Raw genomic sequence first — 27,601 nt, forward strand, 5'->3', positions numbered from 1 at the left:
TGGAATGGGTATGGCTTGTCTTTCCTCATAAAGCTTCAAGGTAAGTGTGTGTGAGGACAGGGCTCTGTCTGAGGACAGTAAGTGATATCTGGCTGCCTGCATGTCACACATCCTGGCTCCCACTGCCTCTGGCAGCCCTTCCACTGAAGCACCAACTTACTCTGTAGCAATTTTAATTAGATGTTTTCGTGTTCCCAGTCATTTCCTGATTCTCACTTAAGAATTATGGTATTATTGGGAATGGCTAGAGTTTAACCAGAAGAAATTTGCGCTTTTTTTTTTTTTTTTTCCCTACAGTTCCAATCCACTTCCAGGTTGCATCTCTAAGGTAAGATACCAATTTTTTTTCCTCATTCTTTACAGGGTGCAAGAAATCTTCTATGGTGTTTGGAGAGTGCTCAGGGGGTTATAAAATGAAAGCATTTTAATTTCATGGCTGATCATGCTTCCCTTGAAAAATTCTGAGAGGGACTTTAGAAACTGATTCTCATTAATTTATGTCCTCTGCAATACATGAAAATGCTTTCTCAAGAGTCTTGAGGAGTTTTATACACATTTTTCCTCCTATTTCTGGCACTATGATCTGTCTTTTAAATAACTGAGTTACAATAGGCAATACAACATTTTGGTGTTATTATTCATTTATAGAGAAAATGTAAATTTCCTATACTACAGATTTTCCTCTGCATCATATAACATATAAAACCCTGAGATGATGTCTGAATGAACTGAGTCCTTGCCTTGGAAAAGTGGCTTAAACCTGCATGTTCTTTCACAGTCCATAAGTGCAAAAAATATTTAAATGCTATGAAAAATGACTGTGAGAATCTTCAGCAAGACAAAGCATTTTGTGTTATCCAAATCCCTGCAGTTTGGATGGGAAAATGTAGAAAGGTTCACAAAAGTGTTTTGAGTTTTTCTGGAAAAATATCTTTATTATTATTAAATAAATTGCCTATGATCATTTTTTTGAGATTTTATTTATTTATTCATGAAAGACACAGAGAGAGGCAGAGACGTAGGCAGAGGGAGAAGCTGGCTCCCTTCGGGGAACCTGATGTGGGACTCGATCCGAGGACCCCAGGATCACAACCTGAGCCAAAGATAGACACTGAATCACTGAGCCACCCAGGAATCCTGCCTATGAACATTATTGACAGGATTAATGAATATTAAAGTGACAAGAGATGAATGGATCTTGAAAAGAAAGTTTTGTGAAATTTCTATGAGATTTCAGTAATAAAGCAAGAAAACATAATAATATTTTATAGTAAGTCTTTGAGAAATACTAAAGACAAGGGAAAAAGCCAAATCTGTCAAAATTATGGTATGAGAATAAGAGCCCTTGGAAAGAGGCTGACTTGCCCTGCTTTAAAAAGCTCCAAAGTAAGCGGGACCAGGCAATGGGTTTCAAGAGGGACATTGGCCACGCTGCCCCGCGTCAGCTGCAGCTGCTAGCTCTGGTACTGCTCCTTGGGATACTGCATGTTTTATATCCATGGCTTTTGTTGCCTTCTGTTTAGAAGCCAGCCATGCCACAGATGGGATTTTGTGGGTGCCTTTGGCTAACTACTCAAGTGCTTTTCCCCTCTCTTTTACAGAACTGTCTAGAGAGAACCAGGCTGCATCTTCTCACTTGCTAACAAGGTAAGATTTGGACTTAACCAGTCCGTGGAGAAGAATATGAGAGCCTCTGGGATGGATCTGTGTCACTTAGCAACCTTTCAGAAAGTGCTGGTCTCAGTAAATACCTAATAACTGTACTTCAGGAAACGGTGCTAGGGAGACAGGGAAGGAGGGCTTGCCTTCAGAACAATGCACATAGACTCATTCCGGATGCAAGCATTGGCGAGGTGACATCTCAACAAGAAAACTGCTAATGGACTTGTTGGCTTGTTAACAGAATATTAACATTCTGTAGGGGGGAAAATCTGAAATAAGATTCTCTTGCTAAAAATCTCAAATTTGATTTTAAAAAAGGTATGCTGCCATTAGAATCATTAGGTAAACATGATACCTAACAAATAAGAAAAAGAAGGTACCTAGGAAAGAGCTTCCTTAAATCTCTTAAAAATTTGCAGAAAGTTACCTTGCCCAATGCTAAATAGTGGGTTTTCCATGAGGTATCATACCAATATCTGGAGACTTATTGATTCACATGACAGTCCACAGTCTCTAATGTGAAATGCTTCATCTCCTCTAGGACCTGTGAGTTCAGCAGCCATGAGTTCAGACCAGGAAATGGCCATTTTCGGGGAGGCGGCTCCATACCTCCGGAAGTCTGAAAAGGAGCGCATTGAGGCCCAGAATAGGCCCTTTGATGCCAAGACGTCAGTCTTTGTGGCGGAGCCCAAAGAATCTTTTGTGAAAGGGACTGTCCAGAGCAGAGAAGGAGGGAAAGTGACAGTGAAGACCGAAGCGGGAGCAGTGAGTAGAGTCCCTGGAGCTGGCCACATTTGATCAGTACTTTTGTATGATCTCACAATTGACATAAATGGTTGTCCTCCCTGTTTACCAGACTCTGACGGTGAAAGAGGACCAAGTCTTCCCCATGAACCCTCCCAAGTATGACAAGATCGAGGACATGGCCATGATGACTCACCTGCACGAGCCTGCTGTGCTGTACAACCTCAAAGAGCGTTATGCAGCCTGGATGATCTATGTGAGTTCACTCTCATGGCCTTCTGCTCGTGCAGATGGTTAAGAGTTTTGAAAAGCAGGTTATTAAAATCCTCATGAAATCATTATATTCTCTTCTTTTTCTTTTTGGTCTAGACCTACTCAGGTCTGTTCTGTGTCACTGTCAACCCCTACAAGTGGCTGCCAGTGTACAACGCAGAGGTGGTGACGGCCTACAGAGGCAAGAAGCGCCAGGAGGCCCCGCCGCACATCTTCTCCATCTCTGACAATGCCTATCAGTTCATGCTGACAGGTGAGTGGCCCAAGTGTTTGTCAAACAAATTATGTTACCACCTATAATCACAAAGTGCTAAAGCTAAACAGGACTTCAGAGATAATATAATCTACCCCCTCACCCCCCACGATGTACAGAAGAGGTAACTAAAGCACACAGATGTACATGCCATCAAAGCTGTAATGAAATTTTAGCTCTTCAGACTCGACCTCCATGATTTTACCAGGCCATGCTATTGCTCCATTCCTATTTATCTTAAGTTGCTTATAATTTTCGTCTTGGAAATACGTAATTTCTGGTATAGATGGAAGTAACAATGGTTAAGATTAAGTAACAGTGGGCTCACATTGAATAGACATGAAAACTATATGTTCAATCCCTTTGTGCTTAATTTTCTTGTTGACTACAAATTTGATGCTTTTAGGAGTATTGTTAGGTCTAAAGTCATCAGAAACCATCTCATAGAAGATATTCTCTCTTTGAATGAAGTTGATATTTGGGGGCTACATGTACAGAAAACAAGGTTGCTGTTTTCTCCCCTCTTAGAAGGATTTTTATTTTGATTGATTGAGGCACCTTCCTCATCTGATCTTTCTTTGACCTGATGGTATACTTTTTGGAAACCCTGATCAGAGTTAGGGTTGCAAGCTGTGGAAATAAGATTTTTTTTTCTTTGTGAGGCCAATTGACTCATTTAAAAACTAAATCTCAACCTTGGCTTGATGAACACTATTTAAACCTATTAAACTACAGTCAAACCCTTCATGTATTTTCCATTTTTCAGTTCTATGCAGAAATCAGTGGATAGTATGCTACTGAAATCCATGGCTGACAACTAAAGAATGTGTCTGGCTTTAGAAAATACTGCTCTATTTTAAACCAGAATGGTACATGTACTATGAGGACTTAAGGAATTTAAGATATAACAACATTTTATGTTTCTCTTCTACTTAAGAGGTTTAAGAATAATATCATATATAACTTTACAATAATATATTTCAGTCTCCATTTAAAATGACACAATATTTATACTTAACACCCAAGGTGTTTCGCTATAGAAAGTTCTGTTTGCGTAACTGGCGTGATGTTGATTGTCGGCTGTTTTTCTTCTAGATCGGGAGAATCAGTCCATCTTAATCACGTATGTATTACTATTCTGGGACATATTAGTATTTTATTCACACTAGGAAAATGACAAACCAAAAGAAATTAATTAATGCTCCCATACTGAAGCAATGGCTGATCAGTCTGGAGCTGGACACTGCTTGTACTTTGTTATAGGGCTCAGACTGCATCTGAATGTAAATTAACAATGCCCCAAATTTGTCATTTGCTAGTCCAGTTTTAAAAGCAGTCCAGAACTTTTCTGAGAGTTAAGAGATGTAAAATCTGTGCATAGCCAGAACCCAATACATGGCAGTGAACAACATACAGCCTTCTGAACACTGAGCTTTTTGGGAATTTCCCCAGTGGCCTATTTTTAAGGCCTACTTGAGAAATGTCTAGTCCTTCAAAGACTTCACTTGAGCCATGTCTTTAAGGAAACTAAAGAACATATACATTTTTTTTTTTTTTACTCTCTCATTTCCCACATAGTTGTTGGGTGGCTACCTTTTGGACTCCTCACACCCAGGCCACAGCACCTAAAAGAGAGCCTGGCACATTTTAAGCACTCAAGAAATGTGTGTTGAATCAACTTCCCTGCTTCTTGTCAGTGCAAAGCAACAGAAATATTATGAGCTATAGTAGGCTGAAGAGAAAGAGCTAGGAGAAACTTGACAAAGACATATAAAGAAAGATGCATAAGGTAGTAAATGCTGATGATGGAAGTACTTTAATTTGCTGCATAGCTTAGTTCCTCACGTATATTTTGTCTCCCTTTGCCAGAGGAGAATCTGGTGCGGGGAAGACCGTGAACACGAAGCGTGTCATCCAGTACTTTGCAACAATTGCAGTCACTGGGGACAAGAAGAAGGAGGAAGTTACTTCTGGCAAAATACAGGTGGGTCTGGGGCTCTAGGGGCTCAAGACTCTTGGGCTCTCAGGAGTCTGGAGCCCCAGAAATGAGGGCTGCTCTTTGCCTGTGCAGGGGACCCTTGAAGATCAGATCATCAGTGCCAACCCCTTACTGGAGGCCTTTGGCAACGCCAAGACTGTGAGGAATGACAATTCCTCTCGCTTTGTAAGTCTCCTGGTCACAGAGGGATCTTCTCAGCCCTTACATGCCAGAGATAGCATGTCTGAATTATTTCAATTGTATCCTTCTGTGTGCTTCAACTTTTTAATACTAAATAATCTTTCTCTTTTCAAGGGTAAATTCATTAGAATCCACTTTGGTACCACAGGGAAGCTGGCTTCTGCAGATATTGAAACATGTAAGTAAGAGGACCTCCTAAACAGAACCCGAAAATGACAAATGATGGTCTGGAGGAACATTTTGCAGCTCCTGTTGAGCCTGGAGCCTGTGAAACACCAGTCTCCTGCCAAACATGCCTGTGGTTAATGCAGTCTCATCCATAGCCCAGTGTGCTTTATCCCCAGCCATGAGCCTTATGATTTAGTAAGAACTGCCAGGAGCCACTGGGCTTGTCTGAAGAATTCCAGCCTTAGAATGGATTTCAATTTTCTCTGAGAAAACACTAACACTAGGGTAAATGAGTTGCCTCCTGGTTGAGAATATGTGATTGCTTCCTAGCCTGATAAACATTACTCGTAGTGGTCCCTCTATTATAAAGTGAGAAAAGACCCTGGGGAGGGATGGGTTCTCTAGAAACAATGATATCACAAATGTCAAGGACATTCTACATGAGAAATGTCTATGTCTCCAGCTAGGCGTACTTCAGTTTTTTTCTAGAGGTGGTAAGAGAAACTGCAATAGTGTTTGTAGAGCTCAAAATGTGGTAACTTATATGAATATTCAGCTGAAATCTCAATAGGCCCCTGAGATTTTTTAATCATCCCAAATTCCAAAATCACTTCAGGAACTTCATGGTTTTTCCCCCCTGACCCTTGTCTACTTTGTATTCCAGATCTTCTAGAGAAGTCTAGAGTTACTTTCCAGCTGAAAGCGGAAAGAAGCTACCACATTTTTTACCAGATCATGTCTAACAAGAAGCCAGACCTAATCGGTAAGAAGGAGCTTAAATTTGCAAGCTAGAAGGTTATGTTATATTAACAATTTCCAATGTAAAACATATACCCTGAATTGTGTGTACCCAGAAATGCTCCTGATCACCACCAACCCATATGACTATGCTTTCGTCAGTCAAGGGGAGATCACAGTCCCCAGCATTGATGACCAAGAGGAGCTGATAGCCACAGATGTAAGTTACATATACAGTGTTTTTTAAAAATCCATTATGTATGGGAATGACAATAACAGCCCTTTATAGGCATGGTTAATGATATGGCATAAACTTTCCTAAATAAATTACTATCTTCTGCCCTTCTGTCCTGTCACCTCTCCTGGTAGAGTGCCATTGACATCCTGGGCTTCACCTCTGATGAAAGAGTCTCCATCTACAAGCTCACGGGGGCCGTGATGCATTACGGGAACATGAAGTTCAAGCAGAAGCAGCGGGAGGAGCAGGCCGAGCCAGATGGCACTGAAGGTAATATAGACAAAAAGCTCATTCTAAATTCATGTCGTCTTTACAGTTGAGCTTCTGATGAATGTATGCAAATTTACCACCATAGAGACTTTCTATAAAATGGTTTACTCACCATTCTGCCCTGATGAATGGGGGAGCCCACAGTGGGTCATGTGGGGTGCCTGAATTGTGTCTTTACAGTCGCTGACAAGGCGGCCTATCTCCAGAACCTGAACTCTGCTGACCTGCTAAAAGCCCTCTGCTACCCCAGGGTCAAGGTCGGCAACGAGTTTGTCACCAAAGGCCAGACTGTGCAGCAGGTGAGTGCGTGACCTCAATGAATGACACACATCCCAGGCCGCCTCAGCATGTCTTTAATACGTCAACAATCACCACTCTGTCCATGAAGGTGTACAATGCGGTGGGCGCTCTGGCCAAGGCCGTCTACGAGAAGATGTTCCTGTGGATGGTCACCCGCATCAACCAGCAGCTGGACACCAAGCAGCCCAGGCAGTACTTCATTGGGGTCCTGGACATTGCCGGCTTTGAGATCTTTGATGTGAGTTAGCAGAAACTTTGTAGCAAAAAAAGTTTAAAAATCTTGCTGCTGCAGTCAGTATTGGAAAAGGTCTATGAAAAAGAGCTGCACTACAAACCAAGTTGACACAGGAAAGAAGACCAAAAGTCCATGAGAGGGCGTGAACCTTGCAGGGGGACAGAAGTCCAGTTCTTCCCTGTGTGACTTTGTGGAGAATTGGGAATGGTGTTCTACTGATCATTGGGTTCACACTCAATGAAGACCTGTAGGTGAAGCACTACCACCTCAGAGAGCATATCCACTCCCAAGGTCTTTCTGCCAGTTACAGGATGTCTGAATTGAAAGCCCCGAGCACAGCCTCAGCACACAGTGGGCACGCAGTAAATGATAGAGCAGGTGAAGAGACAGGTAATGGCAGCCAAGATGGTGGTAGGAAAGGCAGTGACAAATTCAAAGACAAGCTGTAGGATTCCTGTCTGCTCTTCAATATCCAGGGATAGAGGATGTAGATGGCATTTTAGAGTAACTCCAAATCATCTGCCTATGAAAGAAAACCTCCCCTATAACTTAGCACACAAGGTTACAGAAGATATGAGGATATGAGATAGTATCTCAAACGTGTCTGATCCACAGGTCACATTTCTACACTTTTCTGAGTAAACACACAGACACTGAAGGACATTTTCTGACTTTGAGGGACAAGAGCATTTCCAGAAATTCCCAAGCTCACGAGGGAAGAAAGGAATACTATGGCACCCAGAAGGAAGAGGAAGAGCAATCCACATTTTCAAATAAGAAAACTAAAGACAGTGCAAACTTGCAACCAATTTGAGTTTTTAAAATAATCACTTTATTGATATATAATTCATGCAACATCCAATTCACTTAAGTACTTAATTTGGTGGTTCTTAGTATATTTACAGATATATGCAACCATCATGACAATTGATTTTAGAACCCGTTCATCACCCCAACAAGAAACCCCATTCCCACTAAGCAGTCATATCCTGTTTCCACCTTCCCCAGCCCCTGGCCGGCAACCACTCATCTGCTTTCTGTGTCTGTGGATTTGCCTATTCTGGACAGTTCATATAAACGGAATCATACAGTATGTAGTCCTTTGTGACTGGCTTTCTTCGCTTAGCATGTTGGCAAGTTTCCTCCATGGTGCAGCACCCCTTGACTTCCATGTCTAGTGATACTGCTCTTAGGCAAGAGCATTCCCAACTGTTTCTTTCTGGGTGTTGTGAACAGTGAAGCAAAGCAGACCTGCTCAAGTTCTGGGTGTGGCTACAGCCACTGGCTCTGGATGTCAAAGCCTGGCACCCTGCCACACCCCCTTAGAAGACTCTTGCACAGTTACTTCATCTCACTAAGAGAGTTCTCTCATCCATGAAATGGGCAAACAGGACCATAGTGGAAAGGTGGCTGTGAGAATTAACTGCAACAATTTATACAAAGCACTTAGCACAGTGTCTAGCACATGGCACATGTTCAACAAATGCTAGCTACTGAATTTTTAGTCCTGGTTATTCATAATATACAGACCACAATGGCTCAGATGCGGGAAACTTGTCTAGCCATACAACATCATCATAAAGAGGCAGATTTCTAAGAAACCTCTGATCAACAAAAGTAGACACTGTAAAAACCAAACAATGGTTTTATTGCATAGGAAAACATCACGCAGATACTATTTATTCCCATTTAAGAGATACTTCCAACAAGGGCGGGGACAAGTCCTTGTCTATAGCCATGAAAAACGCAGGAAGGAGAAAGGGGCCTGCCTCAGCTGGAGAGAGTCACACCATCCTAAGACGGTAATCAGGTCACCAACAAGGAAAGCCCTTTTCGAAGACAAGCTTTTTATTAAAAGATCAAAGTTAATTTGTATTTTCTACTTAGTTTAACAGCCTGGAGCAGCTGTGCATCAACTTCACCAATGAGAAACTGCAACAGTTCTTCAACCACCACATGTTCGTGCTGGAGCAGGAGGAGTACAAGAAGGAGGGCATTGAGTGGGAGTTCATCGACTTCGGGATGGACCTGGCTGCCTGCATTGAGCTCATCGAGAAGGTTTGCTTGCTTTTTTCAGGTCACAGGTTATACTGCTGAACAGTATTTAAGAGAAAAATCTTAAAAGATTTCTACATGTAAACAAAATCAGGAAAACTTCTTTTGCTAACTCTGAGGGAGATATTCTGATAAAAGGAGAGTGAGTATTTTCTCTAGCATCCAGAACTCTATTTCCCAACAGTTCACAATGCAAGAACCTATATTTAAACCTCACTGCTAGAAAAACTTTTTAATAAGTATGGGATGGAGCCTTGGAATCTGAATTTCCACCAAGTGTTTCTGATGCAACCAGTTTGCAAGTCACACTTGGAGAAACAGGGCTGTGGAGCTGTGGGACTAGACATAAACTCCAGGAAAGCATGACCTTCATTCTTCTCCCTGGCTACTGCATTACTGAGCCTGACACAGCACCTGAATTTCAACAAGCACACAATAAATATTTCCTTAGTGACTTCTAACGCAAGGGGTGAGTTTTCATTAACTAAGAAATTAAAGGATGAATTTACTCAAATATGATCATGATGTCACATATTTCTACAAGCAGACAAAATTCAAAGACATTTGTTTTTTTTCATCCTTTCAGCCCATGGGGATCTTCTCCATCCTAGAAGAGGAGTGCATGTTCCCCAAGGCCACAGACACCTCCTTCAAGAACAAGCTGTATGAACAACACCTTGGGAAGTCCAACAATTTCCAGAAACCCAAGCCTGCCAAAGGCAAGGTTGAGGCACACTTCTCACTGATCCACTACGCGGGTACTGTGGACTACAACATTGGTGGCTGGCTTGACAAGAACAAGGACCCCCTGAACGAGACTGTTGTCGGGCTATACCAGAAGTCTGCAATGAAGACTCTAGCTAATCTCTTCTCTGGGGCAACAGCTGCTGAAGCAGGTACGTTCCAAAAGAAGTCATCCATTACCTGATGTATAAAACATACACTGAGGAAGCTTATACTATGATTGCTTGTGCTCTCTCTGCCCCCCTTAGAGGCTGGTGGTGGCAAGAAAGGCGGCAAGAAGAAGGGTTCTTCTTTCCAGACCGTGTCTGCTCTCTTCAGGGTACAAACTTCCTTTGCTCTGTCTTATTAGATTCGGGAATTTAAATTCCCCTGTATTTGTTGGGGAAGGGAAGTTATCTTGCAAGGGTTCCAGAACTGGATATAATTCAAAGAGACAGGTCAGTTGGTGGTGGTAGGACAGAGTCTTAGTTTGGGGTTGTCTGGAAGAGACAGCTCAGTATATAGGAGACAAGGTGTTGGGAGAGAGGGATGAAAGTGGATTGCAGAAGTCAGCATCAGATGGCAAAGTTAAATCTGGGGTCCAGGAAATAAGGTCATTTGACATTTAGAAGGTTCTACTGGGACAGGACTAGGCAAAACACGGGATTTGCTGGAAGCTGTGGGAGCCTCCAAATGATATATGTGCTTAAGTGTATCCTAGTTCAGAACTGAAATGAGTGGATTTTGAAAGCTGAAGACAGAAGATCAGTGTCAGGAATTGGAGGCTGATTTCTTTTTTTAAAAGATTTTTATTTACTTGAGAGAGAGAGAGAAAGAGAGAGAGAAAGAGAGAGAGAGGGGGGAAAGAGAGAGAGAGAGAGAGAGAGAGACTGACAGCACAAGCGAGGGGAACAGCAGAGGGAGAGGGAGAAGCAGACTCCTTGTCAAGTGGGGAGCCTGATGCGGGCTCAATCCCAGTATCCTGGGATCATGACCTGAGCCGAAGGCAATCACTTAACTGGCTGAGCCACCCAGGTGCCCTGAGGCTGATTCTAAACAAAAAAATAAATACATAAAAAACTAGATGTGATAAGAAACAGCTCTTGAAGGAAAATTTACTTTTCTTTGGACAATCCCATCTGTAACAATGGGAACTTTAGTTATTCTGAAAAACAAGGGTTTCCACAACTTGGAACACTTCTCACACTTCATAGCATGGCTGTTGGTTTTTTGCCAGTTCCCAGAGGGAGGCACTACAAGGCCACTTTCTGTGGAATGAGCAGGAGGACAAAACTCTGTAGTTACTATAAGGAATACGAATGCAATAGAGAAGCAGATACCATTGAAAGCAGGGTAAAGGAAGAAATGAGAGATTTGGAAGAAGACACTGAATTACTGATAAAGCCAGACCACACTCTAGACAAAAGAATATGGGTAGAATATTTCCCCACATTTAGAATATCATATTCAATCTACAACACATGCTAGGAAATTCAGCAGCAGTAAACAACCACTTCAACGACTCATAGAAAAATATGTTTATAATGCACAAAAAACAGGAAAGAGGACATTTTGGGAATGTGAAAATTTCAGAAATAACTCTTCTCAATTTCAAATCTGGATACTATTCAAATAGTGTATGAAATAGATATTAGTGGATACTATAATTACATACTGTTAGAATTGAGCCTAGGGATCCCTGGGTGGCGCAGCGGTTTGGCGCCTGCCTTTGGCCCAGGGCACGATCCTGGAGACCCGGGATCGAATCCCACGTTGGGCTCCCGGTGCATGGAGCCTGCTTCTCCCTCTGCCTGTGTCTCTGCCTCTCTCTCCTCTCTCTCTCTGTGACTATCATAAATTAAAAAAAAAAAAAAAGAATTGAGCCTATGTCACAGATGTCACAATGATTATGTCTATAAATATGAACATATGAAAACAGTGCAGTTTTAAACCAAATATTCATAAATTCCACAGGAGAATTTGAATAAGCTGATGACCAATCTGAGGAGCACTCACCCCCACTTTGTACGGTGCATCATCCCCAATGAAACCAAAACACCAGGTAAGACGCTTCTGATGCCCAAACAAGTTCCAAGATGTTTGATTTAGACCATGAAATAAGGCATGTGTACTCTTCCTCTTAGGGGCCATGGAGCATGAACTTGTCCTGCACCAGCTGAGGTGTAATGGTGTGCTGGAAGGGATCCGCATCTGCAGGAAGGGGTTCCCAAGCAGGATCCTTTATGCAGACTTCAAACAGAGGTCAGACTCTCTCACTGCAAATTATTTTAAGAGCTTCTTTTACTCATTTTAGTGATTTCGATGGAAAAATCCTTTATACTTTCTATTATAAATGAAGAAAATAGAAACACATTTAACAGACTGTATTGACATACCAAAGTTTGACACCCTTTGAATATACAGAGAATAAAGATATGGATATGATTTCTTATTTATGTTTGCTAGACAACCCAAAGGCTATGTTGTTTCTCTAATAAGGGTAGCAGATGTCTTGGTGACAACAGGTCTATCATTTATTTGTTTGGCCTAAACAGATACAAGGTATTAAATGCAAGTGCTATCCCAGAAGGACAGTTCATTGACAGCAAGAAAGCTTCTGAGAAGCTCCTTGGGTCCATCGATGTGGACCACACGCAGTATAAATTTGGTCACACCAAGGTAACGGTCTCTAAAGTCTGATACTATCTGTGTCCCAGTGAAGTTTATGTATAGTGTCTGATCTGCAACTCCTCCAACACACAGGTCTTTTTCAAAGCTGGTCTTCTGGGGCTCCTAGAGGAGATGCGAGATGACAAGCTAGCCCAGCTGATTACCCGAACCCAGGCCAGGTGCAGAGGGTTCTTGGCAAGAGTGGAGTACCAGAAGATGGTGGAGAGAAGGTATTAATAGAGATACTCTACTGAGCCCCCTCAGCTTAGGCCCTTCTAACTCTGCTTCCTGTTGGAACCTGACTTTGACCACTTCTGTTCCTATCACAGAGAGTCCATCTTCTGCATCCAGTACAACATCCGTGCTTTCATGAATGTCAAGCACTGGCCCTGGATGAAGCTGTATTTCAAGATCAAGCCACTCCTCAAGAGTGCAGAGACAGAAAAGGAGATGGCCAACATGAAGGAAGAGTTTGAGAAGACCAAAGAAAGCCTTGCAAAAGCTGAGGCCAAAAGGAAAGAGCTAGAAGAGAAAATGGTTGCTCTCATGCAAGAGAAAAATGACCTGCAGCTTCAGGTCCAAGCTGTGAGTATCAGAGCCCATTTTTTTGTAATCAGATGCTAATATTTCAGTTCAGTGGCTGCTGGAAAAAGGTCTCACTTAGGGACTATCAATCTTTCCTAAATATTTCCTAATTCATAATTCCTTAGAAGTTCTACACAATCCCAGACACAATATTACTACCAAGCACTGTGGTAGGATCTCTTGCTGTTGAAAAGGAAAAAAACAAAAGCACTTCCCCTTTCCTGCTATTGTTTTTCCCAGCAAAACGCAGGCAAAAAGTGAGGTGATCTTTGTTCCATAAGATTCTCCCTACTGAAACAAGCAAATAAGACCAGTGAAAAAACAACGATTTTCACAGTGAAAAGGGAGGACATGTTGTGATGAAAATGCATCAACTTGAAGCCAATATGAAACCAACTGGCAACTTCATCTCAACTCTGTCTTTAGGAACTCTCCAGTACCTGAAAGAATAGAGTCACTGCAAGGATAATGGCAATACTTTCTACAGATAGTGTCAGTTTTTAAGCAAAGCATGAGTTGGGGTTGATATTCTTATTCTGACATCCCAATAAACATTCAGAAGATTGGGGAAAGAAATATCTGATTAACCACCACTGTCTAATTCACTTATGTGACTCAGATGACAAGAGACTTTCAGTATGCTACTGAGACCAATAACCTAAATCCTGAGAGTGACCTTGCAGTCCCCTGAATTCAGAAGCAAATCGATATTGGTCCAGTGGGTATTGGCTTGGGACACTCAACTAGAAAATTTAAAGACAGATGAACTATCTGTACATACCTAGGTTGGCATTGTGTCTTTCCCTGTAGTTCATGTACAACAGGGGTTTCCAAATTGAGGACAGGTTCATCACACCTTGGAGAACCAGTGGATAACTGTATGGTGTATCTAAATTTGGTCTCTCTGAGAAGAGTATGACTTCCTTTCGGCATCATTCTCTCAACTATCCACATTTAATAACTATATAAGGACATTCTAAGCACTAGGGATATAACCTGAAGCAGGAGACATGGCCTATGCCCCTGCAGAGTTTCTATTCCAACTCCTGTTCCTTTTCCTGAGAAACGTGCTTGCTACTTTTCTACACACCACCTTTGAACATGTTCGGTTCCCCTTTTTTCTTCCATGTGTTCCCTGTAATTCCCAGCTACTTTGTAGGATCATCTTCCTTTTAAGTCACTTTCCTAGTATCATTCCTCCCTCTGAGCAACCAGCTGGATAGCCAACCATTTTGTTTTTCATACACTAAGCGGTTTTGGAAATAAATATTAAATAAAGAAAGGTGACTGATCTGATATCATATACCAACACATTAAATATAGATGACATCATGCATGAGAGGAAAAAGTTTTCCTGGGCCCTCTTAAGGTCCCTGGCTGTTTTTTTTTTTTTTTTTTTTTAAGATTTTATTTATTCATTCATGAGAGACACAGAGAGAGAGAGAGAGAGAGGCAGAGACACAGGCAGAGAGGGAAGCAGGCTCCATGCAGGGAGCCCAATATGGGACTTGATCCCAGGACTCCAGAATCACGCCCTGGGCTGAAGGCAGACGCCTAACCGTTGAACCCCCCAGGCATTGGGTTTGAAAATTAAAAAACTGATTAACAGAAGAAGTATGCATATTTACTGAATTTTTACATGTACAAGGGAGCCTTCACAAGAGACTGAAGTCCCAAAGAAGTAAGCAGAGCAGGAAGCTTGTATATCTTTTAGACAAACAATAGATTTGTAAAGAATTGACAAGACAAAGGGGTTTGAGCTAAGGATAGTAAATGTTGAAGAACTAAAAAAGATAAAGGTTAGTTTAACAAGGTTTGTTTATGTAGCCTTCTCAGCCCCTAACTCTCATCTCTGGTGATAAGAATGTCTTCCTTCTTTCCTCCTAGTACAGGGAGGGTACTTTTCACATGGGAATTTAATAACCTGTTTCAGGGAAGAAAGGTGAGTGGAGGAGGTCAGAGTGGACTTCCTGTTTCTGCCATTTTCTCAAAGTCCTTCAGTTTATGGTACACAATATGCCAAGGTGTCATATTTGGGGAGAGTATATCCTGAACTACATCATTAGCAAACAGAAGCGTAAGATAATTTCAACAGAAACCCTGAGTTAAATTCCTTTTAAAAAAAATCTGCAGTGCCATAATAAGTGCACAATAAATATGTTAGATGAGGAAAAGCTTATAAATCTTAACCTAAGGCTTTAAAGCATAATTTACTTGTTTGGATTCAAAATATTAGTAAAATGTTAAAGTGTCCTGAGAACTAAAATCTAAAAGTATCTATTATCCCTTTTCAGGAAGCAGATAGCTTGGCTGATGCAGAAGAGAGATGTGACCAGTTGATTAAAACCAAAATCCAGCTGGAGGCGAAGATCAAGGAGGTGACTGAGAGAGCAGAGGATGAGGAGGAGATCAATGCTGAGCTGACGGCCAAGAAGAGGAAACTGGAAGATGAGTGTTCAGAGCTCAAGAAAGATATTGATGACCTTGAGCTGACCCTGGCCAAGGTTGAAAAGGAGAAGCATGCCACAGAGAACAAGGTATGAAACATATTCTGTTCCACCACAGAGAGATTCTGCCCCCCTACTAAGCTGCTTTAGAGCAGGTATCATTTCTTTTTTAATTTTTCAAGGTGAAAAACCTCACAGAAGAGATGGCAGGCCTGGATGAAACCATCGCAAAGCTGACCAAGGAGAAGAAGGCCCTCCAAGAGGCCCACCAGCAGACCCTGGATGACCTGCAGGCAGAAGAGGACAAAGTCAACACCCTGACCAAAGCTAAAATCAAACTTGAACAACAAGTAGATGATGTAAGCCTAACATCATGTAAAAGATAATTTTTAATTTAACAACTAGGTAAGCCTGAGCTTACATTCGTTTGATGTAATGAGTACTTTTCAAGAGCTTTCAATGAGTAAGTGGTGTAGGATATCATCCCTGTTATAAGGTCTAAGATGGACACCTACGGAGTAAAAAAAAAATCAATAAAGAAAGTTGTAGGTAACAGACAATATGGGTAAAAAGAATTAGGGAAAAGGGAGGTTATTGTGTTTGCCAAGAAAAGCTGCAAAAACAAAAAGGATCTTGGCTGGGCTCATAAAGCAAATGGCTATGGGAAGAAATAGAGAGAGTGCTCTAAGCAGGGAGCACAGCAAGGGCAAAGAAGTAGTAAATATTCGTAAGGTTTCCTGTCACAGGGAGAAAGGGAATTCCGAATAAGGGATGCAGAAGATGAATTCAGCTTTAGATGTGATCTAATATCAAATAGAGAACCCACTGAAAATGTCTCAGTAAGGGAGGAACTGACAAAAGTCATGGTTTAGAAATGTTGCTATGGTGTGGTGAAGCAATGATCACCATGGCTTCCAGTGGGGAAATTCAGAAGGCATGACATCTCCCCAGGAGTTTACTGTAATCATATGGTAATGAGGTATGGTTCACATTTTGAATGATGACTCTTTGGACTAGGTAAGCAGCAAAGACAATGGAATGCGTGGGGCAAATTTGTCTTATGCAGAGAAAAATCAATATAAGGTGCTGATTAGATAGGAGTTAAATGTTTACAAGTCCAACCTGGGGTAAAGGATGGTAACGTTCCAGGAACTGTATTCGTGCCTTATTAATTTTCAGCTTGAAGGATCCTTGGAACAAGAAAAGAAAATCCGAATGGATCTAGAAAGAGCAAAGAGGAAGCTAGAGGGAGACCTAAAATTGGCTCAAGAATCCACAATGGATATCGAAAATGACAAACAGCAACTTGATGAGAAACTCAAAAAGTAAGCAGTGAGGACAAAACTTCCATGGGGAAATTACTTTTATTATATCTGTGACTGACATAAAGTACTCTTTTAACAGGAAAGAGTTTGAAATGAGCAATCTGCAAAGCAAGATTGAGGATGAGCAGGCTCTAGCAATGCAGCTACAGAAAAAGATCAAGGAGTTACAGGTGAGGAAGAGCCTCCACTTCTGTGCATTACAGGAATCAAAGCTGCGGTGAGTCAGCATTAATGTCCATGTGTCACTCCCAGGCCCGCATCGAGGAGCTGGAGGAGGAAATCGAGGCAGAGCGCGCCTCCAGGGCCAAAGCAGAGAAGCAGCGCTCTGACCTCTCCCGGGAACTGGAGGAGATCAGCGAGCGCCTGGAAGAAGCTGGCGGGGCCACATCTGCCCAGATTGAGATGAACAAGAAGCGGGAGGCCGAGTTCCAGAAGATGCGCAGGGACCTGGAGGAGGCCACCCTGCAGCACGAAGCCACAGCGGCTACCCTGAGAAAGAAGCACGCGGACAGCGTGGCCGAGCTCGGGGAGCAGATAGACAACCTGCAGAGGGTCAAGCAGAAGCTGGAGAAGGAGAAGAGCGAGATGAAGATGGAGATTGATGACCTTGCCAGTAACATGGAGACTGTCTCCAAAGCCAAGGTATAATCGTGGTTTAAGTCTTAAAGAGATTTCTGAGACAGGTGTGAGTGAGCTGCTCACAATTCCTTAGTAACTGTCAGGAGGAGACTACAAGCAGTACAAGCAGGAGACAGGCCAGAGCAAGGGGCACCTCCGGTGTGATGGGCAAAGTGCTCACTCTTTGTTGTGAGAACAGCCAAATCCACAGAACAGTAGAGCAGAAAGTTAAGCTCTTCCAAACAAAAACAAAAACAAAAACAAAAACAAAAACAAAAACAAAAACAAACAAAAAAAACCACACACAACAACTCAACTATACATTTTGGGATTTTAAAAACTGCTCACCTTGATGAGGCTTCTGTTTTTCTTTCCTCTTAAGCACAAATACATAATTTGTTTCTCAAAAAAAAAATCTCAAGAATTGAAGAAAGTATCATTATTCTCATATCAAGGATAAGCCAACTGAGTGAAGACTTAATTCACAAAGCAGTATACTGGTAGCATGGGTAGACTATGGCATTTGTTATTCTTTCCTTCACAATCTGAGGCCTCTGTAGTTTTTGTTTGTAAAGATAGTGTATTTTCAAAACACATAAGTGTCCCAGCCCCTATGGAATACTTGGATTATGGAAAATTCCTGTGGTCCAAATACTTGCTTGAGATGCCTTCTACTACTTTTTGAATGTAGGGGAACCTTGAAAAGATGTGTCGCACTCTAGAAGATCAGGTGAGTGAACTTAAGACCAAGGAAGAGGAGCAGCAACGGCTAATCAATGACCTGACGGCTCAAAGAGCGCGTCTGCAGACAGAATCAGGTGGGCCACTTACCAGTGTTGACCTTGAATGACAAATTTCCCGTGGATGGTTAATTTGCTGAAAAACACTGCACTGACCTATTGAGGTCACATTTTATTGCCCCCCTGGGAGGTACCTGCCACCACTACTATGAATACATCACTGACTGCTGGCATGGACTACTTTCTTTTTTTTCTTAGTTGTGACTTTCATTAAGGAAATCTAGGCTGTTTTGTTTTTACACATTTTACAGTAGATTTTTCCGTCAAAGTTAGCAAATTAAAAGTGTTGCTTCACAGTATTTCTTTGCACTTTTCAAAATGCCTGCACAAGTTATTTATTACTTTATTACCCTCAACGGTCTGTGTAATGTAATCCACATTTTAAAGATGACAGACTATGTCAGTGATGAAATGACTATCCAGGAATGCTTACTCCACTTCTCCTCCTGAAGTCTGGCCAATTGCTGCTAGCTTGCACAGTCATGCAGAGAAATATTCAGCACTACAACCCAGCCCAGGAGACTTAAGTGATGTTTGTGGAGCTTTGACCATCCAAATTGGAGAGTCTCTGCATTTACTCTGTCCCTTAATCAATCCATTCAACTTTTTACCAAAGTTCTACCTCCCGAAGTGAGAGGTAACAAGATGGAAATTATTTCATGAGTCATCTGGGCTTTTAAAGTAATAGGCAGATCAAAGTGTTGGAGAACCACTTTACTCTTTCATATTCATTCAAATATTATTCTTTCTAGGACAAAGTTCAAAGTCAGGCTTTTATTATTGTTGTATGGGTAGTTAATGCACTTCATGGAAAAAGAAAACCTGTATTCTCAAAGAATCGAATTGCTCCTTGTAGTCTCTTTTCTAAGATCCTTCTATAATTTAATGGTATGGAAAAAAGAAAGCTGTGATTCTTGTTAAGTATTAACATTTTTATATGCTTCTTGACCAATTTCTACTGTAACAATCTTAAATATCCTCCAAAATATTTTGTGTTGCTCATAACTATGTAATCAGCCTCAAAGCTTTCCATACTTCTCATTTTTATGTAGATCTGCCCATCAGATTTGAAGTGGAGGTTGGTAGCTTCCTGTAATCTGTACTCTCCAATGTGTTTCAAACTCCACTCCCTTTCCCTGCTCCAGTTTTTAATCCAGAGCTCTGATTTCCAAAGTGAGGTTGAGTTTGCTCTATCTTGGTCTTAACAGGTGAATATTCACGCCAGCTAGATGAAAAGGACTCATTAGTTTCTCAGCTCTCCAGGGGCAAACTAGCATTCACACAGCAGATCGAGGAACTGAAAAGGCAGCTTGAAGAGGAGATAAAGGTAAACCCTACTTGTCACTGTCCTTATTTTTGAAGTTGTATTTCGCTTACTTCTACAGATTTTCTTCTGATGACCTATAGGAGCCTAGGGACTAAATGTCCTTTTAAAGATATCAAATTAAGTCTCTGATCTCTATATTCTCAGGCCAAGAGTGCTCTGGCTCATGCCCTGCAATCAGCCCGCCACGACTGTGACCTGCTGCGGGAACAGTATGAGGAGGAGCAGGAGGGCAAGGCCGAGCTGCAGAGGGCAATGTCCAAGGCCAACAGTGAGGTGGCCCAGTGGAGGACCAAATATGAGACGGACGCCATCCAGCGCACAGAGGAGCTGGAGGAGGCCAAGTATGTCCTAGTCCTAGCTGAAATTCAAATATCTCTGTTAAACAAAGTGCATCTGTCATAAGCACTGTATGGGAAAATGTCCATTATTCCCCCAAACAAATTTTAAAACTAAGGAAGAAACATGCACAGACATAAACCAATACAATACAAACAACCACTCTAGGTGCTGCAGTTAAAGAAATCAAGCTAGAGGGCAGAAAGAGAAAGCACCTAAGGCAAGAGGCAGCTGAAGGACCATTTCTTTTTTTTTTTTTTAAAGATTTTATTTATTTATTCATGAGAGGCACACACACAGAGAGAGGAACAGACACGGGCTTCTCCCTGCAGAGGGGGAAGCAGGCTCCATGCAGGGAGCCCGACGTGGGACTCAATCCTGGGTCTCCAGGACCACACCCCGGCCGAAGGCAGTGCTAAACTGCTGAGCCACCTGGGCTGCACAGGACCATTTCTAAAAAGAGGAACTTTTGACATCATTCTGTCTACAAAGGTGTAGACAGAGTAAGGGTTAATTGTACTCTCTTGTGCCTCTCTTCCCTCTCAGCCATTAATGGGAAAATCAGCCCAGGTATTAGGTGTGTAAGGGAAAAGTAATCAGGCTTCAGAACATAGCTTCTCCTTCAGAGATGTAAACGCATGGCTATTTGTAGGGAAACAAAGGCATATATTGTTAAAGATTAAAAAGAAGCATAAATTCTGCAATAAGAAAGGAAACACATAGTTTCACACAGGACCAAATATTCAATGCTATCAGCAGTTCAAGACAGAACTATAAAGACAGAGAATCTGGACTGGAAGAAACCTACTCATTCAACAGGACATTTTGGGAGAGATCTAGTTGTTTATCCTGTGACTCCTATACAACCATGTAGTTGGAATCACGGTGGGCAGATGCCTTAGAAGAGAGTCTGAGTGGAGCTCACAAAGCAAAGTTGATACCAATTTGGAAAAGTTTATTTTTATTAAATGATTACTAAACAGCCACAAAAAATATGGGACATGATTAGACAAACTCAAGTATATTTGATTTGAAGTTGAATTCACTCATTTGAATTCAATTCATCCAATATTTGAGCACTTACACTGTGTGACAGCCTACAAGAAAACAAAGATTAGCAAGACATACACTCTACCCTCTAGAGATGAAAATTCAGTGGAGATAAGACATAAACAACAGTAATTCAAGGCAGGTATTATTATTATTCTAAGGAGGAAGAATGAACTAGTCACCATGATGGGTAAAATGTGGGCTTAGGCTGATCACAGATGGCCTTGAAACCAGACTATGAAGTATGGTGATGCTAAAATTTGGTCTGTTTTCAGTATTTAGTTTGTAGAAGAGTGGGAATGGGTTAATACAGACCTGGCCCTACAAAACAACCTGGAAAAGTAGTATTAGGAGTCTGGCTATGGAAATCACTCTTTTGCACCTATTTCGAAACATCCAATTCTGCCAATGGCTGTTCACTTCTCTTGTCCTTATTTCACTTTTTAGAAAGAAGCTGGCCCAGCGTCTACAGGATGCTGAGGAGCATGTAGAAGCTGTGAACGCCAAATGTGCTTCCCTGGAGAAGACAAAGCAGCGGCTCCAGAATGAGGTGGAGGACCTCATGATTGACGTAGAGAGAACCAATGCAGCCTGTGCCGCCCTGGACAAAAAGCAGAGGAACTTCGACAAGGTAACTCATGTAGTAGCCTCTGCTTCTGTACTCAGCTCACAATGAAAGCCAGCCTGTTACCCTCAGTGTGCCTTATTCAAACTCCCTAAGGGCTGTTCTCAGTAACTCCTGCTCCATGGCCAGCAGTGGATGGTGACAACACCTGTGGTTTCTACTCTTCTCATTCATAACTATTTGTCAGTCTCACATCATTTCCACTCTGACAGGTGCCAGAATAGATGGTGTCCATCCCATCAAGCTTTATCTATTAAATTTCTGGACCATTCTTTGCCCCTCAGATCCTGGCAGAATGGAAACAGAAGTATGAAGAAACTCATGCTGAACTTGAAGCTTCCCAAAAGGAGTCCCGTTCCCTTAGCACAGAGCTGTTTAAGATTAAGAATGCTTATGAGGAATCTTTAGACCAACTTGAAACCCTGAAGCGGGAAAATAAGAACTTGCAACGTGAGTACACTTCACCTTTTCCTAAACAAAGCCTTTGAAAAATGTTTTCCCCTACTGAACAAATTTTTATATTTTTCTTCACCAACAGAGGAGATTTCTGACCTCACTGAGCAGATTGCAGAAGGAGGGAAACGCATCCATGAACTGGAGAAGATAAAGAAACAAGTGGAACAGGAAAAGACTGAACTTCAGGCTGCTTTAGAGGAGGCAGAGGTAGACATTTTATTGCGCATTCTAAAACAATTGCAAGAGGAATTAGAGTCCACTGCATGCAAGAATTGATGAATTCTTGAATTAAGAGAAAAGAAAAGTAGTTCTGACTCTGTACTCAGTATGAGGATGGAGAACTGACCATGTGTGCAACTACCACACCTGTATGTCAGGAACTGTGCTAGACACTGAAAAAAACAAAGATGAATAAAAAGAATAAGTTAAGATCCCCACCCTCACAGGCACTATCTAGCCAGGGACATAAAAATATATAAAATAAACAACATACTGTAGAAATCTCCAGAACAATGGTATAAAGATGTGTTATGGCAGCACAAGAGCAAGAACTCCTATTTCTAGAATACTACAAACTTCCTTTCCCTGCTAATATCACCTCTTGCTGTCATTAAGGCATCTCTTGAACATGAAGAGGGAAAGATTCTGCGCATCCAACTGGAGCTGAACCAAGTCAAGTCTGAGATTGACAGGAAAATCGCAGAAAAGGATGAGGAAATTGACCAGCTGAAGAGAAACCACATCAGGGTCGTGGAGTCGATGCAGAGCACTCTGGATGCCGAGATCAGGAGCAGGAATGATGCCATCAGGCTCAAGAAGAAGATGGAGGGAGACCTCAATGAGATGGAAATCCAGCTGAACCATGCCAACCGCATGGCTGCAGAGGCCCTGAGGAACTACAGAAATACCCAAGGCATCCTCAAAGTAAGTGTTCAAAAGAGGGCCTCAAGGTGACTGGGGTGACCACAGCCCTGAGAACGAGGTGTCTCAATGATGATTCATTCCCCAGGACACCCAGATCCACCTGGATGACGCCCTCCGGGGCCAGGAGGACCTGAAGGAGCAGCTGGCCATGGTGGAGCGCAGAGCCAACCTGCTTCAGGCTGAGATTGAGGAGCTGAGGGCCACTCTGGAGCAGACAGAGAGGAGCAGGAAAATCGCAGAACAGGAGCTCCTGGATGCCAGTGAGCGCGTCCAGCTCCTCCACACTCAGGTGAGCATAACATAATAGTGAAAAACACAAAAGGATGAAAATGAAATCCCTGCTCATATCTTAGCATTATCTAAAAATATATTCACAATGTTTCATGAATGGTAAAACTTAAAACATTTAATATTTGTGTATCAACAATACTTATACTATACTTTGACATCCAGACTTGACTTTTATTTATTTATTTTTAAGATTTTATTTATTTATTCATGAGAGACACAGAGAGAAGGTAGAGACACAGGTAGAAGGAGAAGCAGGCTCCATGCAGAGAGCCCGATGTGGGACTCGATCCCAGAACTCTGGGATCATGCCCTGAGCCGAAGGCAGACCTCAACCCCTGAGCCATCCAGGCATCCCTGACTGTCTTTTAAAAATACACTGTCATCTCAGATAATTTATGGAACACAGAGGGACACTAATAACTTAACTAGTTTTTGAGTTCATTAGAAATCTGGTATGTTAATTTTGTTGTCATGTACTAAATATTGCTAAATTTGATATTTTAACCAGAACACTAGCCTGATCAACACCAAGAAGAAGCTGGAGACAGACATTTCCCAGATCCAGGGAGAGATGGAGGACATCGTCCAGGAAGCCCGCAATGCAGAGGAGAAGGCCAAGAAGGCCATCACTGACGTGAGCAGAGGGCAGCATGGTGGTGGTCAAACTTGAATCTCGATGTGCTTGCTTCCCTTTCTCAACTGGTTTTGTTTTACTGCTGATCAGGCGGCCATGATGGCTGAGGAGCTGAAGAAGGAGCAGGACACCAGCGCCCACCTGGAGCGGATGAAGAAGAACATGGAGCAGACGGTGAAGGACCTGCAGCATCGTCTGGATGAGGCTGAGCAGCTGGCCCTGAAGGGCGGGAAGAAACAGATCCAGAAACTGGAGGCCAGGGTGGGTCTTCTGATCAGTGTATTTCCCCCTCATTTCAACCCATTGCAGTATTTTGAGTACCCTGTACTGCTGGATGAGTGGGGCATGCAGAGACAAATGAGAAATGATCCTTGTTGCCCAAGGACAATGAGACAAGTGCATCAAAATTATATATAAAACAGGGTAAAAGAAGCACTACAGGTCATTGGAAGAAGCAGAAATCCACTGAGCAAATAGATCACAGTAAATGACTTTTAAAATGCTTACCTTCTTGTAGGTCCGTGAACTTGAAGGAGAAGTTGAAAGTGAACAGAAGCACAACATTGAAACTGTCAAGAGTCTACGCAAACATGAGAGGAGAGTGAAAGAACTAACTTACCAGGTAAGGAAAATGGCCTATCTAGGTTTTCACTGCGTGGGATAAAAAGCTAATGTACAATAAAATGTTGATAACATTTGTACTTTCGTGGGCTCACTCTTCAAAATATTATTTCAGACTGAGGAAGACCGCAAGAACGTGCTCAGGCTCCAAGATCTGGTGGATAAACTGCAAGCGAAGGTGAAAGCTTACAAGAGACAAGCTGAGGAAGCGGTGAGTTCAGAAGCCCCTGGAGTGACCACACAGCCCCCTGGTCTTAGGTATGGCCAAGCTAGCTTAGTTGGAAGGATGAAAGGTAAGGAAATGAGGGTGCAATGAGGAAGGATCAAAGGAAAAGGGTCAACTACATTCTGAAGAATGAGAAGCAACCAACAACATGATGAGCCAGGGAAACTGTTCCTGGGAAGGGGAAAAGCAACCCAATGCTTTTGAGTGTTCAAGAGTACAGTTCAAGGAGCAGAAAGAACAATGGAGAGAGCAGTAGATATGTGGCTGATGTGTGTGTGTGTGTGTGTGTGTGTGTGTGTGAGAGAGAGAGAGAGAGAGAGAGAGAGAGAGAAGAAAGACAGAGAGAGAGGAAAGACAGAGAGAGAGAGAGAAGGCTGATCACAGGGTCTTCTAGGCTCTGGTAAGAAGTCTGGATCGCATTCTAAGTACAATGGGGACACTGGGAAGCCCCGGGAGGGTTCTAAACTGCTCAGTCATGCCCTGGTCTATACTTTTTAAATAGAATATTCTGGCTATTTGGTGGAGAATGGATTGTCTGCTAACACAGGCAGGGACAGGGAGACATTATAGGAGGCTTTTCCAATGGGCCCATGGTTTGCCTTAGGGGCAGTACTGGAGCAGAGAGAGAAGAGTAGAGAGATTCAAGATACATTCTGGAAGGAGAAACTATAGGATATGCTAACAGGTTGCCTTGGGAAGGTGACAGGAGATCAAGGATAATTCATCAAGTTCATGGTTTGAGTGACAATGAATGGTGCGACTAAGGAACTAAGGGAGGAACAGAGTCACGGGGCAAGAAAGAAACAAGAATTCTTTTCTGGGAACACTGTTTGAAAGACCATAATTTACATAAGTGAAGGTGACAACTAAAAGCAATTAAGCTGGGAGTTCAAATGGTCTTGGTCATGTTTGAACCAATAGATTCTTGGCACTCTACCTCACCTTATTTCCCCAGCCTATGATTTATTTGAAATAATAAATACCAATTTTCTAAGTATGTAAGTATGGATATATACACACTTACTCATCACAAATTAGTGGTTCCTCTCTTGGTTAGTGGTTTTCATTTTTCTGCTGACCCCTAAGATCTGGGGCAGGGAGTGAAAGTGAGGGGGACATAGAAAGAGAGAGAGAGAGAGAGAGAGAGAGAGAGAGAGACGTAATGTGTCTCTAGCCCCTACTTCCCTCATGTGTAACAGGAAGATCTGAAGTTTTATTCATGTCTATTATTTAGTGATCCTAAGCTTTATTAATTTCTAAATTTTGATGCCATATTTTGGACAGTTGTCAATGAGCCTTTTTGAAAAGGACAATTACTAAAGACTAAACCCCAGCTGGCCTTCCCATATTCACTGCTTATCTGTTTGAACGTAATCTAAGACTACTGAAGGACTATTCTTGGAGACAAGTTTTGTTCCATTTCTACACTGCATTAAGTGGCAATATTTTATACTCAAGGGCCAATGATTTATATTCAAGGCTATTAGCTTGATATAGATTTTTTAGAAGGTTTTTTAGGTTTTAGGTTTTTTTTTTAAGAAGGTTTGGTTACATTTACTGGACTCTGGGCTAAAAAAAAGAGGTTGGAAAGTTGATATATTTAGTAGTAGCTCTAAGATGTTTACATGTTAAACAGGAGAACTTTTAGAAATGTTGTCGGCAAATGTTACCTGTTCCCCTTTGTTATCCATGAGTTCAAGAAGGATGAGAAGAATTAATACAAAAAAAAAATCAAGAGCATTTTTTAAAAAAAGGTTTACTAGAGTGAAGCATTTTTAAGTAAAAGAAACTGGAGACCCACTGATCTAAGAAATTAGAAATTCTGAACTCTTTTTCCCTCCTAAACACATCTCCATTCATTCTCAGGAGGAACAATCCAACGTCAACCTCTCCAAATTCCGCAAGCTCCAGCACGAGCTGGAGGAGGCCGAGGAGCGGGCTGACATTGCCGAATCCCAGGTCAACAAGCTGCGGGTGAAGAGCCGGGAGGTTCACACGAAAATCATAAGTGAAGAGTGATTCAACCAAATGCTAAAAAGTGACCAAAGAAATGCACAAAATGTGAACATCTTTGTCACTCTGTTTTCTACTTCAGTATTTTGCAGATAAAAAATTTATCCGCAAATAACTTGTCTCTTTTTTCCCTCCCACATTGTCAATTAATCTTTTTACTGCATCAAGAAAAGAAAGAGAGAGAGAGAGAGAAAGAGAGAGAGGAAGGGGGGAAGGGAGGGAGAAAAGAGAAAGAGAGAAAGAAAGATTTTGGCTTGTATCTTATAGAGCAGGATTTAGTCACCAAGAATAAAACATGACAGGAGCAGCCAGGCCAATCCCTGTTAATAAGTGCCCGAAGCCACACCTGCCCCTAAGGGGAGCAGGTGAAGTCTTGAGGCGGGCATTACACATACAGAACATAGAATATCTGATAAATCTCACTGGGTAAAACATCAGCTAGTTATCTGTTAATGGAATAATTTATTTCCTTCATAAGATGGTAGGAAATTCTTGATCTCAAGATTGAATAAAAATAAATCAAAACACTAATTACCTACATAAAACAAATGAAAAATGTAAAACATTTGGATGGGACTCTCAAAAATACTCCACAAAAGGCAACTCTTCACTATCACAACATGAACTAATAATTTGGGATGAGGATCCCCTGAGAGGGAAATATATTCTGTGGATTTTCTAGTCCTTTTTAAATATAAGAGAGATTTTTAGTGTTTTGCTCCCTGCGGTATGTTTAAGTGGTTCCCTTGGGTACCTTCCCTTGCTGTCACATTAGAATGGGAAATGGGAGTTAAGAATGAATATATTTGCCTCAT

The 27,601-nt window shown here is 41.9% G+C and overlaps 1 protein-coding gene across 1 annotated transcript; it reads left to right on the forward strand.

Annotated features, from left to right (window-relative positions):
- On the forward strand, positions 1-27,220 carry MYH1 (myosin heavy chain 1). Its single transcript, XM_077892636.1, has 41 exons — positions 1-40; positions 298-328; positions 1,602-1,647; positions 2,204-2,427; positions 2,519-2,662; positions 2,776-2,932; positions 4,028-4,055; positions 4,802-4,916; positions 5,004-5,096; positions 5,226-5,289; positions 5,944-6,042; positions 6,134-6,237; positions 6,387-6,525; positions 6,706-6,824; positions 6,914-7,063; positions 8,948-9,118; positions 9,702-10,011; positions 10,108-10,178; positions 11,813-11,900; positions 11,983-12,100; positions 12,394-12,517; positions 12,602-12,738; positions 12,838-13,093; positions 15,388-15,630; positions 15,723-15,899; positions 16,720-16,865; positions 16,945-17,035; positions 17,118-17,507; positions 18,175-18,301; positions 19,492-19,610; positions 19,755-19,951; positions 21,444-21,627; positions 21,906-22,071; positions 22,160-22,284; positions 22,693-23,001; positions 23,087-23,290; positions 23,801-23,926; positions 24,017-24,187; positions 24,444-24,548; positions 24,663-24,758; positions 26,640-27,220. The coding sequence occupies exons 4-41, from the start codon at positions 2,224-2,226 to the stop codon at positions 26,790-26,792; spliced, it is 5,820 nt and encodes a 1,939-aa protein (XP_077748762.1). The 5' UTR covers positions 1-40; positions 298-328; positions 1,602-1,647; positions 2,204-2,223; the 3' UTR covers positions 26,793-27,220.
- Positions 27,221-27,601: the final 381 nt, after the last annotated feature.

The sequence above is a fragment of the Canis aureus genome, chromosome 3 (assembly GCF_053574225.1).
Source record: "Canis aureus isolate CA01 chromosome 3, VMU_Caureus_v.1.0, whole genome shotgun sequence".
NCBI classification, from domain to species: Eukaryota; Metazoa; Chordata; class Mammalia; order Carnivora; family Canidae; genus Canis; species Canis aureus.